The 16055-nt window shown below is 43.6% G+C and overlaps 1 protein-coding gene across 1 annotated transcript in view; it reads left to right on the top strand.

Moving 5' to 3' along the window:
- The window catches only part of ATP10A (ATPase phospholipid transporting 10A (putative)), a 185025-nt gene extending 180201 nt beyond the window's left edge, over positions 1–4824 (top strand). Inside the window, 6 exon segments of the mRNA XM_059056027.2 lie at positions 333–533; positions 2492–2572; positions 2651–2755; positions 3193–3380; positions 3525–4039; positions 4042–4824. Coding sequence (XP_058912010.1) covers positions 333–533; positions 2492–2572; positions 2651–2755; positions 3193–3380; positions 3525–4039; positions 4042–4184 — 1233 coding nt within the window. The 3' untranslated portion in view covers positions 4185–4824.
- The last annotated feature ends 11231 nt before the right edge of the window (positions 4825–16055 follow it).

Here is a 16055-nt window from a genome sequence, read left to right as displayed (position 1 = left end):
TCTTGAGATGGGAGCCACCCTAGACTCTGCCACACCTTTGTTTTGTTTTCTCTTACGATCTGTGGCATTTGGGCCCAAGACTCCATCCCTCCAAGGGCTGTTGGTGGGAATTCCCAGCTCCCAAAGCTGGTCTTTGATGCTCGAGGGATCAAGGAGGGAGGAGGAGGGGGAGGGAGAGACAGAGGGCACCAAAGTGAGGGCTGTCTTTGGAGACAACTTCTGCCTATAAATTCAGTCTTTACAGTCAGACTCTGCAAAGCCCTCAGCTCCCTTGGGCGAGATTCTGCAGGGCAGCTGAGTATTGCTTGTTCCCACTCTTCCCTTGATCGCAGATGTTCGTGGGCCTGCTGTTTTGGTTCCAGTTTTACTGTGGCTTCTCTGCGTCCGCCATGATTGACCAGTGGTATCTGATCTTCTTTAATCTGCTCTTCTCATCGCTTCCCCAGCTTGTGACTGGGGTGCTAGACAAGGACGTGCCGGCTGACGTGCTGCTGACCAAGCCGCAGCTCTACAAGAGCGGCCAGAACATGGAGGTGAAGCCCCCCTTCCCCCCACCCCATCTCCTGGCCCTCCACGCTCCACTTCCAGCTCCTGGAAAGTTCAGGTCCCCACACCTGCCTTTAACTGGACACCCTGGGCACACAGAGCAAAACAAATATCATATGATATCACTCATGTGGAATCCAGTTTTTAAAAATGATATAAATGCACTTATTTACAAAACAGAAACAGACTCTCAGATTTCGAAGACAAACTTAAGTTACCAAAGGGGAAACATTGGCGGGGAGGGATAAATTAGGAGCTTGGGATTAACATACACACACTAGCATATAAAATAGAGAACCAACAAAGACCTACTGTATAGCACAGGGAACTCTACTCAGTATTCTGTAATAACCTATATGGGTAAAGAATCTGAAAAAGAATATATATACGTATAAATAAATCACTTTGCTGTACACCTGAAACTAACACAACATCATACATCAACTGTACTCTAGTAAAATTTAAAAAATAAAATCTTCCAAGAAAAAAAATGGACACTGTGGAACAAACAGTTAAAATTCTAGAATCTGACCAGTGGGAGGAAAACAATGAATTCTGTCTCTTGACTGCAATGCATTTATTTTAAGAGTTGATTGGTTGTGGTGATGGTATCAGGGGTGCATGTATGTGCCCAAACGCATTGGAATGTGTACATTAGAAGTGTGTGGTTTTTGTATATCAATTTACCTAAAGCTTTTTGAGAAAAAAAAAAAAGGAAGATTTTTTAAAAAGTATACTGAGGTGTAAACTGTCTTTACACCAGGAGTCTCCAGGAGCCCAAGGAAAGCCCGTTTGGAATCTAAGTCACATGGGATGACTGCAGGCAGAGCAGAGATTTTTCTAAAACACCCCTAAAGAAATGTGATTTCCTTTGAATGGGGATTAATGGGAAGATAAACCCTTAGGGAAACCCTGGGAAGAACAAGTGAACACAAACAGATGATGTAAAATACATGTTAATGTCAGTATATCATGTAGATTGACATGCTAATTAACCAGCTGTTCCTAGCTGGCCATTAAAGAAAGCCCTGTGAGTGCTTCTCTTGGGCTGGTTGGAATTATTATACGAGTGCCCAGGGAACGGATCCCCGCTTTTCCCACAATGGTCTCTCATTCGGAACTGATTTACTGAAGAGTTGACTTCCCCACAGGCAGCCTGGGCTGAGTACGTAGGGACTGCTGAGGGTCAGGTAGATGAGGGCCTCTGCTTGTCACCTGTCACCTGGGGGAGCTCTTGCACTCAGCCAGGCCTCACGTCCTAGGTGGCCACAGGGGGTTTGTCCTGGGGACAAACCGGAAGGGCCTGGCTTTCGTAAGTGCTCAGTAAACGCTCATCCTGCCTGCCCTCTGCGTCGTGCGGGCCAGTGCTGGCACCAGCAGCTCAGAACTCAGCAGGGCCAAATACAGATTGGGGCATCCAGATAAGGAAGACTTGATTAGTCCGTTTCAAAGTCATTTTTTGCCCGTGGTAGGCAGCTTTTTGATTTTAACATTAAGAAACACCCATGATCTAATTTTAAAATAACTCACTTTTAAGAAATATTTTAGAGAGTCCACCAACGGAGGGAAGCAAAACCCTGACAAAGTAGATGGCTCAGGTTGGGGCAGATGCCGGAATTTCATGTACTAGTCCCTGTCTAGGGAAATTCCTTATGGGATTTAGAAAGCGTTTTCATCTTTCTGCTGTTGACTGAGAATGCTGTAGCAGGCATTGTGGGCACAAATGCTCGCAGTGACTTACTCAGCCCCATGTGCCCCTGCAGGCCTTTCTGTAGTGTTTTTTCACCAGCCCTCCACACTCCAGGATCTCCCTCTCCAAGGTCCTGAATTAGCAGGTGTCCCTGGGGTGCTTGACTTGTGCCTTCATGGCCCCCGTAGGTGACGGAAAACCATTTTAAGAGATGAGGCCTTTCCTGTAATCTCCGTGCTTGTTTTTGTGTCTCAGGAATATCGGCCTCGTATGTTCTGGTTGAACATGGCTGATGCTGCCTTCCAGAGCCTCGTGTGTTTTTTCATTCCCTACCTGGTAAGTTGGCACCTGGCCCAGCCTTTCCCACCAGTTTTATCTGGCGACACACAGACACAGGACCTCGCTGTCTTTCAGGCCTACTACGACTCAGACACAGACATGTTCACCTGGGGGACCCCCATCACCGCCATTGCGCTGTTCACCTTCCTTCTGCACCTGGGTATAGAAACCAAGACCTGGGTGAGAGTTGTGGGCCTGATCCAGAAGGGGGCTGGTCTGCGATCTGCTCACTTACGTGCACATTCTGTGAGATTGAGCAGAGTTTTGAGTTGGGGGCTGGGGGGGACTGCAAAGCTGGCCTCACTGTGATGAGAACAAAAGCAGATGCACAAGCTGGACATGCACACGCAAGCCCAGGGTGTGGGAGCAGCATTTGTCCCCGGCAGTGCTGGGATCCTGCCTGCCCGAGCCCCTCCACCCCCACTGTCCTTCCCTCTCCTTCCCTTGGCACCTGACTTCCATCTCCCCACTTGCGTTCAGGCCGGTCCACCAGTTCTCAAGGCTACATGCCCCACCAACTACCCTGTTCCCACTACGCCCTCTTAACATCCTCCACTTGCAGAGGACCAGTGCATTTTTGTTGAGATAAAAGTCCTGTCTTTCTTTTTCCCGCTCAGACCTGGTTCAACTGGATGGCTTGTGGCTTCAGTATCCTTTTATTTTTCACCGTGGCTTTGATTTATAATGCTTCCTGTTCAGTGTGCTACCCTCCATCCAACCCCTATTGGACCATGCAGACATTAATGGGCGACCCTGTGTTTTACTTCATTTGTCTCATAGCACCCGTCGCCGCACTGCTGCCCAGGTGGGTATCAGGGACAGTGGCCTTTGGGTCCCATGCGGGCTCTGACAGCATTCTCCTTTGTTGTGTTCCTATACTGTTCGAGTCTCAGAAGCTCAAAGGCCCCACTGCAGCAATAGCTGACTGTGTTCTATATGTTCTTTCCAGATTGTTTTTCAAAGCCCTGCAGGGGAGCCTTTTCCCCACCCAACTGCAGCTGGCACGCCAGTTGGTTAGAAGGTCCCCCAGGAAACTCAGGGCTCCCAAAGAGACCTTTGCTCAGGGACACCTCCCAGGAGAACCAAGGACGGAACCGTCAGAACAGAGGAGCATCAGTGCCTCGGGGTCCGTCTCCCAGGACTGTAGCTCACAGGTGTTTTGGCACGCACAGCAGTCGGCCTGCTCCCCAGAGGCCAGTGGGGAGCCCAGCATGGTGGACATGGGCGTGTCTCTGAGGGAGGACACCCTGCTGGAAGGGCTGGGCAGCCAGACCTCGGGGTCCTCCTCACCAGGGGAGGTGATCCCGGAAGGCTGTCCAGGGGACTCCAAGATGAAACCCACGAGTGCCAGCAGGGCAGCTGCCCTGTCGTCCATCTTCAGCCTGCCCAGCCTCAGCTCACTCAACTGGATTTCCTCCCTCTCTCTGGTCAGCGGGCTGGGAAGCGTCCTACAGTTCTCTCGAAGTGGTTTACAGATGGACAAGCGGGACAGCGAGTTCCTACCCAGTCCCCCTCAGCCAGACCAGGACCTGCAAGGCTTGAGTGGGCAGACCACGGACTACTTCTAGGACCTCCTTCCAGGGACTACAGCTGGCGGTGGCAGCGGTGAAAACCTCGAAATGCTTTTTTTATAACATAGATGTTAATATTATTTATGTTTATTATTTGCACAGAAGAGTTCTAGTGAGATGTATTTTATATATTTCCAAGGCTAACACAGGAAGTGAAAGGTACCAAAAAAGAAAGTTTATTTTTAAAAATTTCTAACTAGAGTATATTGAAAAGAAAAATAAGAGCTTTATCGTATATAAAAGTTTAAGGAAGAGCGACACTTGAGAGACGGGTTTAGATTTATTTTTTCATCTCATTTTATAAGAAAATGCAGTCTGATTGGTTTTCTTCAACGTGTGATGTTTGCTTTCCCCTAGTGGAAACGCATGTGAGCACAGTGAACCCAGGGCGGGTGTGGACGATGTGAGGGGAGGTGACAGGCACGCACATGGCCGCAGCAGAGATCCCCACTGTCTGTCTCTCAATCCCACCACTGAGAGGGTGGGCTCTGCTTCCCCAGGAAAGGGAAACTGAGAACTCTGGGAAAACACACATACACACACAAACACGAAATTCATTCCAACATTCTACTCTATGCAGGCATTTGGTAAAGACCACCTGTAGGTATTATAGTTCCTATGTAGGGTCTCGCCTGTTAAAATCATAACAAGCAATAAACAAACTTCATTTTGCAAAGAGAGCGTTTCAGGTTGCCACTGTTGTGTGGTATTATTAATACATGACCTAATGTTACCGAATGCAAATTCATGTGCTTGACGCACAGTGAGGCCAAACAAACCAAAACATCAGAGTTTGGATCAGAGAAAAGTTCATTGCAGGGCTAAGCAAGAACGGGTAGCCCGTTCTCAAAAATACCCCAAACTCCCCAAAGGTTTCAACAAAGCATTTTTAAAGGCCAGGCGAGAGAGGGACATTCCAGGGTCTGTGATCAGCTCTGCACAATTCTCTGATGGTGATCAATCCTTAAGGCTCATGATCATCAAGCATTAATTTCTTCCTACTGGTGGTGGTACCAGCATCTGGAAAACTCAGGAAATATGCATCAGATACTATATCTACGTACTTCAGAGAGGAGCTATAGCAGAGAATATGGGGGAGGGGTCTGTCCTGGGAAGACCCCATAGGGTCCTGCTTGGTTACACTGACAGAACATATTCTGAGTACTCCAGGACACTTCCTCATGGCAAGTCCTTTTAGACCCTGTGGAGGAAACAGCTGGGTGACCTTCAAGCTGCACTCTCGGACACTGTGACGTGGGCTACACCAGCTCCCTGCACCAAGAGGCTGGGCTGTTTAGGTTTTTGTCTTATGAGTCATTACTTCTGTCTCTAAACAGAGAAAAAGAGAAGGAAAAGATTATAAGAATCCAAGGCAGTTGTATAGCATTTACTCTTCAGAACCCTCTCTTTGACTTTGCCGGCCATTGTGAGTTGCCTGCTTGCTCAGCCTGGGGATGTGAAGTGAGCAGGGTGTGCTCCTGCTTAGGATTCCTGTGGCTGCCTGTCCCCGGAGCAGCGATGTGCAGAGGTTGGAGGATCTCAGGACTAAGTGGTTTCTGAGCACAGCATGCCAGCAATAATGGCTGGTTACCCAGCATGTGTGGCACATTGCATGTGACAGAAGATGCACCTCATCTGGTCAGATGGAAAGGGAAGGCAGGCCTCATGTCTGCAAGGCCAGAGAGAAGGTGGGCTCCAGGGCAATTGAACATGCAACTCAAACCTGGGCTTTCCCCTTTCTCCCTGCACGCAGCTTTCTGGGATCAGCTTGATCCCACGGCAGGCTCTGTTCTTGGTAATGACATGACTGGAACCATCCCAGGACATGTGCTCACATCATGCTCCAGAGGAGAGAGAGGGTGCCACTCTCTACATCCTGAGCAGAGTCTTGGTTTCCTTGACCTCATGCAGTTGCAGGACAGCCTTAAACCAGTTACTGGCAAATTGTGAGAATGTCCTGACGGGCTCCAGGCTGGAGCTGAGAGAGAGGTCAGCTTCCCTCCAAGTACCTGGGCTGCATGAGTAGATACTCAGGAATTTCTGGGTCCTGTTAGTGGGGCAAGAGAGAAGAAGGAGTGGAGGGGCTTCAGCAGCCAGCAATGCCCAGGACTGAAAGTGGTGCTGTCCTGGCCCACTCCCTCCCCCAATGCCTGAGATTACCTCATGTTTTCTTAGAGCAACACATGTGGAAAGAATTTCCCTGGGAAGATACACAACTCTACCATTTCCTGAATTAAGGTAATGGTTGTTAGTACAAAGTACAAGAACTAGACACGTATTTACCTGAGTATCTGAGAATTCAAAATGCCCCAGCTTCCAGGTTTTCCTGCACTCACAATCTACCTTCTTTCCAAAGACATCTTTCTTCCAGAGATACTTCCTCTTGGGAAGTGGAATGATCCAGGAAGTGGCTTTGTGATATGCCTACCAAGGCCATTTCAGAGAAAAAAGCATCATAAAGGGCATTGGCAGTTAGCTGCCTAAAGGATGAAGAATATTTATAGAAGCCTACAATAATATTACCACAAGCAGCTAAGTTTGATCTCAAATGAACATACTACAGAGGTGAACTCCATGATTATCTCAAAAGAACCCTGGGGAGTACATGTCATGTCACTCAATCCTAATTACAAATCCAAAATAAAGGCTGCCTCTGCTCTTGGTGACAAAATGGATGGACTAAGTATTTGACATTATACAAAACCAATTTTAAGTTATTGCAGGTTAGATCTGTGTCCTCTTCACCTTACACCCTTGGCAGTAGCGTAGAACCTAGCTCTTAGAATGCACTTAGGAAATGTGTGGTGACCCCAAGAACTAATGTTTGTGCTGAAACACTAAAGGCATTCCTGTTAGAATCAGAGATAAAGTTGCTTGTTATAACCCAGTGTTATTTAATATTTTTTGGAACTTCTGGGTAATGCAATAAGACATGAACTTTTAAAAAGAATGAATACTGGAATTAGAGACCAAATTATCATTACTTACACATATTGAACCCGTGCACCTCAGATGGGACTGGAACCCATGGGCTGGACTCAAACCCAGCCAAAACCCAGGTTGGGACTTGAACCCACTGTCTTTTAATTGAAATCACACACCTGATCTCAGGACTTAGTGAAGCTCAGGTTTTTTTATGTCTCAGGGCAGAAAGAATTCAGTGAGAGACAAAGTGATAGGTAAAGAGTGGATTTATTTAGAGAGAAACACACTCCACAGATGGAGTGTGGGCCATCTCAGAAGGTGAGAGGCCCCGAAATATGGGGTGGTTAGTTTTTATGGGCTGGGTAATTTCATAGGCTAATGAGTGGGAACTATTTGGGGGAAGGGGCAGGGATTTCCAGGAATTGGGCCATCGTCCACTTTTTGACCTTTTATGATCAGTCTGGAAACTGTCATGGCACTGGTGGGTGTGTCATTTAGTTGATGTATTATGATGAGCATATAATGAGACCCAAGGTCTAGTGGAAGTCAAATCTTCTGCCATCTTGGACCTAGTTGGTTCTAACCAGTTAATGTCCTCGATGGCTATGCCATTCTTTTGAATGTTGTACCCTGCCCCCTTTCCTCCTCTTTCATTCCCCAGTCAGAGATTTTACTCCCATATTCTTTTGGGAAGTAGAGGGGCAATGGTCCATCTCTGTAACTACTTCAAGGCTGAGTAGGGGGATCGACCCTGCCTGTCAGGGAGTAAAAATCTCTAGATTCCTGATCTAGGGACCCCAGGGACAGGACAGTTCCTTGTTTTAAGTTGGTATGGGCTGGAATCCTCGCCCAGCCATCATCTTGATATGGAACTGTTGTGACTGTTTCCTTAGCCTTCCTATGAATCTTCTTGATGATGAAGCACTTTTTGTAACAGCATTAGAGTACAAAAATAGTCATCTATAAATGACAAAACACTTAAAAGGCATGGTTAAACCTCTGATTACAGTGTAATTAATAAAGAAACTTGGTTAAAATAACCAGAATTACAAATGATTACATTTAACTTAACATACCAAATAATCTTAGTTAAGTATTTTTCTTTGAGATGCCTCAGGGGCCCTCTAAAGCAACCCAAAGTTAGCTGTAAATCAAAAGAACTTTAATTAAAATTTGATCTTTGGGGAGTTTTTCAAAAGGTTTTAAAATACTTGGTCAAATACCATCATAGGTCACTGTGAGACAATACTTATTCCTTAACCAAAGTTAAAAGAGGTCTCAAAAGCAAAAACAGGTCACTTAAAGGCAAAGAAATTTACATAATCTGTTATCAAAAGCAGCATTTCAAGAAAACTTTGGAGGGAGAAACCAAATCCAGTCTTGCCTCAGCCTACTCCCAACAAAATCCATTTGCCCAACTAAATTTAATCCAATCTTAGAAAATCCTGATCATGCACAACTCTTTTTTCAGTATTTTTTTTATTCCTCACACCTTTCATTGAAGACATACATCTTACTTTCCTTAAAAGTTTTTTTCACATCGAGTTAATTTTCTTACTGACAAATTTGCAATAGGAATAACATAAACTTGACCTTCAGTAAACCTAGGTACAACACAAGTATTATACTTAACATTGATGACTCTAAAGACGTGTCTATACTAATCAAACCAACAAGCTTAGGCTAGCTTTAATACCAGATATCCATTCAGTACTGAATATTTCCCAGATCATGTGAACCTGAAATTCATTTGGCTGGTTTTCTTCACATTTATGAGTATATAAGCACTTAATTTTAAAGCCAATTAAATAGATCTGTTTTATGAATTTTGGCAGTACCATACATCTATAACACATATATAGATAAGTACAAACAAAAACCTCAAAGCTCCTGTCTCAAAATTTCAGCCATGAGTCAGGTACAAAAATGTAAAACCCATCATTTACAAAAGAGATTGGATTCAAATTGGGCTTCTGGCAGATGAAATAAATCAAGGTCACCTGTCTAGATGGCTAAACTCTTTTTACTAATGTTTACAGAAAAGACACTTAGGATTTCTATTTATCCATGACAATTCAAGTTCTAAATTACCCCCTTTTTCAAAATTTGTATTTTAAAAGATGGTGGAGATAAGTGTTCCTGGAGAAGACCAGGTAGAACATTTGTATCTTTGGGAAGGCACAGGCAATTTCCTCATAGGATGACTTTGTTCCCTTAAGGCCAGAAAAATGAATTTTTTCTTCTTTTTTCCCTCGAACAATTGGAGTCTGGACACTTCAATGATCTCAAATGACTGACACATTCATTCACCTATGTTGTAACGTTTTACTTTCCCTCATTTAGCTTAGGGAAAAGGGCTTCCCCGGAAAATTTTTATCAGGCTCCAAATATCAGCTATGGTTAGTCTACTTCGATTAGTGACCTCTCATTTTGTAATGTATTCACAGACACTTTTGAGGATCTTCCCTGGTTTAAGAAATTTGTGCCTTATATTTAGACACCCTGTAATCCTTTTAAACTTAATCACCAGCTGGAAATCTTTGGCCAAGCCCGGAACCTCAATATTCCATACTCCAGGGTCTACTAAGTCTTCTATTTTAGCTCCAGATTCAATCTGTTACTTTTCTGCTTTCTGTTAGAATCATATGGTGGTGAACGTGTTTCCCTTGCCCCTCAAGAAACAGAGTGGCCCCTAACATAGTTAATAAATGTCTTCCCATTAAAGAGATGAGACAATCAGGCACAAAGAGAAAGGAATGTAGAAACATCTGGCCATTGATGTTGCATAAAAGGGGTTCCAGGAAAGTGTGCCACTGCCTCTTCTCTGACACCCCCATTACATACTCCTTATGATTGCTAAGGTTTCCAGTCCTTTGGGTTAAGACTGAAAAGGTTGCACCAGCAACTATAAGAAATTTTATAAACTGGCCCACCATATCAGTGACCACCCAAGGCTCAACATTAGTTATATAGATGGTATCTCTAGGCAGAGCCACCTTTGGCCTTGGGCCCCTTCAGTCTTCTGATTGTAAAACCATCAATGGCCGAGGGCCCCCCCCCATCACTCTCTGGCATCTGGGGCATTCCCCCTTCCAATGTCCTGGCTATATGCAAAGGATGTAATGATTGCAATCCTCATTCTAGTGCCCTGTTTGTCCACACAGGGTACATTGGTCCTGTCTGGATGCCCGTGGGCCTAGTGGTCTGCCAGGGCCAGATTGGCCCCGAAAAGCTGGCTTCCCCTTTGGTGGTCTCTGAGCAGACAAAGCCACTGCCAGCATTTGGGCCTTTTGCATGTTTTGCTGGGTGCATTCAGCCTTCTCGGCCATATCCGTATTATCGAAAACTTAATAAGCCAATTGAAGCAAATCATTCATTGGAGTCTGAGAACCAGCAGTTGCCTTCTGAATTTTGTGCCTGCTGTCTGGGGCAGACTGGGCTATGAAACTCAGAGCCAAAGGGGCGTGTCCCTCGGGGGAGGAGGGATCTATGTTCATATACTTCCTAAAAGCTTCCATTAGTCTCCCTTGGAAGACTGCAGGATTTTTGTCCTGTCCCTGTTGGGTCTCTTTTACCTTTTCATAATTAACAGGTTTTACTGTAAGTTTCTTCATGCCCTCTATTAAACAGGTAATCATATGGTCTTGTCTGTCTCTTATCAATAGAATTTACCTGGTAATTCCACTGGGGGTCTACCTCAGGAATGGCACTGTTCCCCACCCAGTGTACTGCATGGCCCCATAGGGTGGGTCAGTTAAAATGTCCTCTCTGTTCTTCCTAGAGTTATCCCTCTGAGCTACACATTCCTTAAATTCCTTTGGGTTTCATTGTCGGCCGTGAAAATTTGAACATACAGAATCTCACTCCATTTTAATTTTCTTCTACAGTATAAACCTAACTGCAATATAGTATCATAACTCAGGGACCATTTAGTGGCCACTTTTCTTGGCTTTCTAACTAATATTGTGGCCAAACCTGATTATATAATGTAATATGTTTTTTTCCTTTTTAATTCCTGTTGTCTGATTTTTTTCCCTAATCCCGGAGAGTATGATCCAGAAGGGTATTGGTCAGGATTGATGTGGCTTGACCCATCTCAGACCCAAGCCTGAGGTGAGGTCTTTAATTTCCATGCTGTCCAAAAGTTCCTCTCATGTCAAAATCCACCACGCAATTTGGTCAAGATTTGCACTTATGATTTTAGGTGCTATCCCTTCCAAGGTAGTCTCCCAACCAGGTGTTAGTGCCCAAAAAGTTGCCACAAAGGAATGGTACAGAAGGTGTCCCCCACAGTGTTGATGATAAGTGGGAGTTGGCCTAGCTGCAAGTCAGGAATAAAGGGTCAGCACTTGTCAATAAAAAGTACATCTTGGCAGCCACACACTTCTTCTGGGGTTAAGAAAAGAAAGAAAGAAATGAAACAGAAATGAACATAGAATGTAAGAGAAAAACCAGAGTCAAGTCGAAGAGTATAGATTATCAAATCCTGCAGTAATAATTCTGTCCTGGACCTGCTGTTGGATGTGCCTAAGCATAGCCATTCCACACCATCTTTCTATAGCAAACCATGCCAATTGCCATTATTCCTCTGGTCTGAACCTAGATTCCTGATCAGAGCCCCGAAGCATTGAGGGTTGACCAGCCCATCAAAAATGGGCAGACATCGGCAGAGCATACTCCCCAGTACACCTGGCTCATGGAATCCCACAAGCCCTTCTACGACCAAGACCTAGCTCTCAACATTTTCTTACCTTATCACTGTCACTTCATGGTCGCCAGCTGAAACTATGCACCTCAGATGGGACTTGAACCCACGGGCCGGGACTTGAACATGGCCAGAACACAGATTGGGACTTGATCCCACTGTCTTTTAACTGAAAAAATCACACACCTGGCCTCAGGTGTTACTGAAGCTAAGGTTCTTTATGTCTCATGGCAGAAAGAATTCAGTGAGAGACAAAGTGATAGGTAAGAAGTGGATTTATTTAGAGAGATACACATTCCATAGACAGAATGTGATCCATATCAGAAGGTAAAAATGGCCCTGGGAGAAACACACTCCACAGACAGAGTGAGAGCCATCTCAGAAGGCAAGAGGCCCTGAAATATGAAATGGTTAGTTTTTATGGGCTGGGTAATTTCATAGGCTAATGGGTGGGAGGATTATTCCAACTATTTTGGGGAAGGGGAAGAGATTTCCAGGAACTGGGCCACTGCCCACTTTTTGGCCTTTTACGGTCGCCTTGAAGCTGTCATGGCATTAGTGGACATGTCATTTAGCATGCTAACATTTTACAATAAGCATTTAATGAGGCTCAAGATCTACTGGAAGTCAAATCCTTTGCCATGTTGGATCTGGTTGGTTCTAACCAGTTTTTGTCATGTCCTATGGCTATGTCATTCTTTTAAAGGTTGTGCTCTGCCCCCATCCCTCCTGTTTCATTATGGTTGTATACCCCAAAATCCAAATGAATAAACTAGAAGGTTCTCAGGACTAACAAGAGGAAGCAATAAATTGACTAACTACAGGGGAAAAATATCTAGTTTTTCTATAGAGCATGATGGGGAAAAGGAAAAGTTCTCATTCACCAATACAACACCAACACTAACAAAAATTTTAAAACCTAAGAATACTCTAAATAAGTATAAAAACAACCTACCAGAGTTTAGGAAGACGTTAACCAAAGTCTTAACTATAAAGACTTGCCTCATTTCTAGGTTAGAAAACTAAGTATTGGGGACTTCCCTGGTGCTCCAGTGGTTAAGACTCCACATTTCCACTGCAGGGGTCATAGGTTCCATCCCTGGTCCTGGTCAGAGAACTAAGATCCCACATGGCACGTGGCATGGCCAATTAAAAAAAAAAGAAAGAAAACTAAGTATTGCAAAAGTACTGAATTCCAAACACAATTTCTATAGCCTTTAAAACTGTTTAGTTCTTTTTTGTTTCTTTTCCTTGTTTAGGTATTTTTGAAATTAATAGAATGGATGTAGAGTTTATCTGGCAAGATATACAGGCAAAAATATCAAAGAATATTCTAAAAAGTAAAAGTAATGGAGAGACCAAGTAGTAAAATATAAAGCGCTGATACTTAAAATAGTGTCGTAATAATTCAGAAAAAGGTACATAAACAGAACTGACTAGAAATGTATCTGACTAGAAATGTATCTGACTAGAAATGAACTGACTAGAAATGAAAGAAATGTATCCTGTTACATACAAGAACTTAATGTATAAGGTTTAAGAAAGGATCAAGAATCAATGAGGAAGAGAAATAGTTACTAAAAATCTCATTGGTAACTGGTCAACAGTGTAGAAAAATAATTTATTCTTATGTCCATATCAGTAAATTCCAAATAAATTAAAAATTGTAAGAGATCAAACCATGGTAAAATTAGAAGAAACTGAAATCAACTATCCGCAAACTGCTGAAGAGAGAACCCTTAGGCACATGTGGCGGCTCCTGAGGTTTTGCCTGCCCTTTGGCTTGGGGCATTCCCCAGCCTCCTTTTCCCACATCCCCTCTGAACCTGAGCAGAGCCCCACACAGCTCCTTTCCCAGCCTTCTTGGCTTCCCATTTGCACATTTTGGACTTGCCAACACTGTTCAATATTATAATCCAGAACCTGGACTGTCCAGGATGCTGCTCCTACAAACATCACTTAGGGTCACTTTGATATTGTTATCTATAATTAGACAGGTCCTGTTCCTAGCACCTAGCTCCTAAAATTCTTGGAATTTCCTGTGAAGAGAGCAGTAAGGTGTTTTTGTTATGCTAATGAAATGCTTTTTAGAAAGCACAGAAGGATGGGGGCAGGTTGACTGTGAAGCCAACTAAGTGATTAGAGGGTCCTACACTCTGGGGAGGGGAGAGAGGCTGGAGATTGAGTTCAATCACCAATAGCTAGTGATTTAATCATGCTTATGTAATGTAGCCTCTGTAGAAACCCAAAGGGACTGGATGGGGGTGAGGATTCAGAGAACTTCCAGGCTGGGAGAGTGGCACACTTGGAGGGGACATGGAAACTCCATGTCTGTTCCCCATACCTCACCCTGTGCATCTTTTCCATCTGGCTGTTCTGAGTTATATCCTTTTATAATATCTAATGAGTTAACTGGTTTCCTATGTCCTGCAAACCACTTTAGCAAATTAATGGAACTCAAAGAGGGGATCAGGGGAACTTCTGATTTATAGCCAGGCAGATGCACAGGTGACAACCTAGACTTGGAATTGGTGTCTGAAGTCTGAGACTGAACCCTTAATCTGTGGAATCTGATGCTATCACTGGGTAGTGTCAGATTTGAGTTGAGTGTAGGATATCTAGCTGATGTCAGAGAATTACTTGGCAGTATGGGGAAACCCACACATTGGAATTGGCATCAGAATCCTACTCACACACCAATATTCCCATGAAGCATGAGAGGCCATGTCTATGACCCCACCCAATCCCTGGGACCCCAACAGTCAGCCCAGAGCAGGGGCTTTGTTTAGGAAATCTAACAGGAGGGGTGGCATTCCCAGTGAGAAATGATAGGGAAAAAAAAAACCCAAAAGAAATCGGTCAATTGGACTAAAAGATATTTCAACATTTGTGTATTAAATGATAACCAAAATTGAAAGATCAACCCCACTGAGAAAAACCGTAATAACTAGGAAGAGAAGAACTTTATGAGACAAATGACTGCTATGAATCAATAAAATGAATATCAAGATGCTATTTGACCAAAGACTGATGAGTTGACCACTCATATTTTTGAGTGGGAACAATCCTGGAAAGAAACTTGGCAAGGTACAACAAAATATCTTGAACATATTCAATCTCTTTGCCTAATAATTTCAATTTGGTGATTAAATCTAAAGAAAATAATCCATTATTTGCATTTTATTGAATAGATATTCATTACCTGTCATATTTAGTGGTGAAAATTTGGAAACAATTAGAGCGATATCAGTGGGCATATGACTAAATGATTCTGGGAATATTTGAGATTTCACATATCCAAAAACAATGTTTATGAACCATATGGGAAAATGTATATGAAACAGTGATGTGAAAAAAGCAGGATTAAAACTATGTATGTAAAAAATAAAACTTGGATTGATAAAGACAATAAGAGTGATGAAATTGTGGGTGATTTCTCATTATTTCCCAAATTTCTGCAACTTGCTTATTTACCTAAATTCTATTTATTAATAACATAATAACTTCATGAGGTCCTCTGTATGGTGTGATTGAGTGTTTATGTACCATATCGATTCTGCCACACCCTATAGCAATGGTTTCTAATCTGGGAATTCCCAATTTGGAAATTGAACTAGAGGAAAATCAAGTTATTTCCTATATTTTAAAAACTCTACTAGGGGCTTCCCGGGGCTTCCCTGGTGGCGCAGTGGTTGAGAATCCGCCTGCCAATGCAGGGGACACGGGTTCGTGCCCCGGTCCGGGAAGATCCCACGTGCCGCGGAGCGGCTGGGCCCGTGAGCCATGGCCGCTGAGCCTGCGCGTCCGGAGCCTGTGCTCCGCAACGGGAGAGGCCACAGCAGTGAGAGGCCCGCGTACCACAAAAACCAAAAAAAAAAAAAAAAAAAACTCTACTAGAAATTGTATTCTTCCCAGGGATAAAGCTGCAAAGTCAAATGTCATGTTAAATATATTTACTTTTGACTTGAATTTATACCATACTATTATCTATGGATTTTATTCATTATGATGGAAAAACAAAATTGTCATTTTTAAAAGCCAGCTTTTATTTTAAAAGTGATAGATTTTAAAACAAGTGGTCCATTGAGGGAAACGTAATAAAAGAAGTTCTTTGTGATGGAAAGGTTAGAAACCATTTACTGTATGTTTAATTACATGTGATCAAGTGCCAAGTACAAAGCCTGGCACAGATTATGTTCTAAATACATATCAGCTGAACTGAGACACAAGCCCCATCACACAGTATATGCAGGCTTTGGGGGTAATGGGTATGTCGTGC

This window comes from Kogia breviceps, chromosome 3 (assembly GCF_026419965.1).
Source record: "Kogia breviceps isolate mKogBre1 chromosome 3, mKogBre1 haplotype 1, whole genome shotgun sequence".
NCBI lineage: Eukaryota > Metazoa > Chordata > Mammalia > Artiodactyla > Physeteridae > Kogia > Kogia breviceps.
The sequence above is the reverse complement of the archived record's forward strand: the minus strand, read 5'-3'. Positions and strand labels throughout refer to the sequence as shown.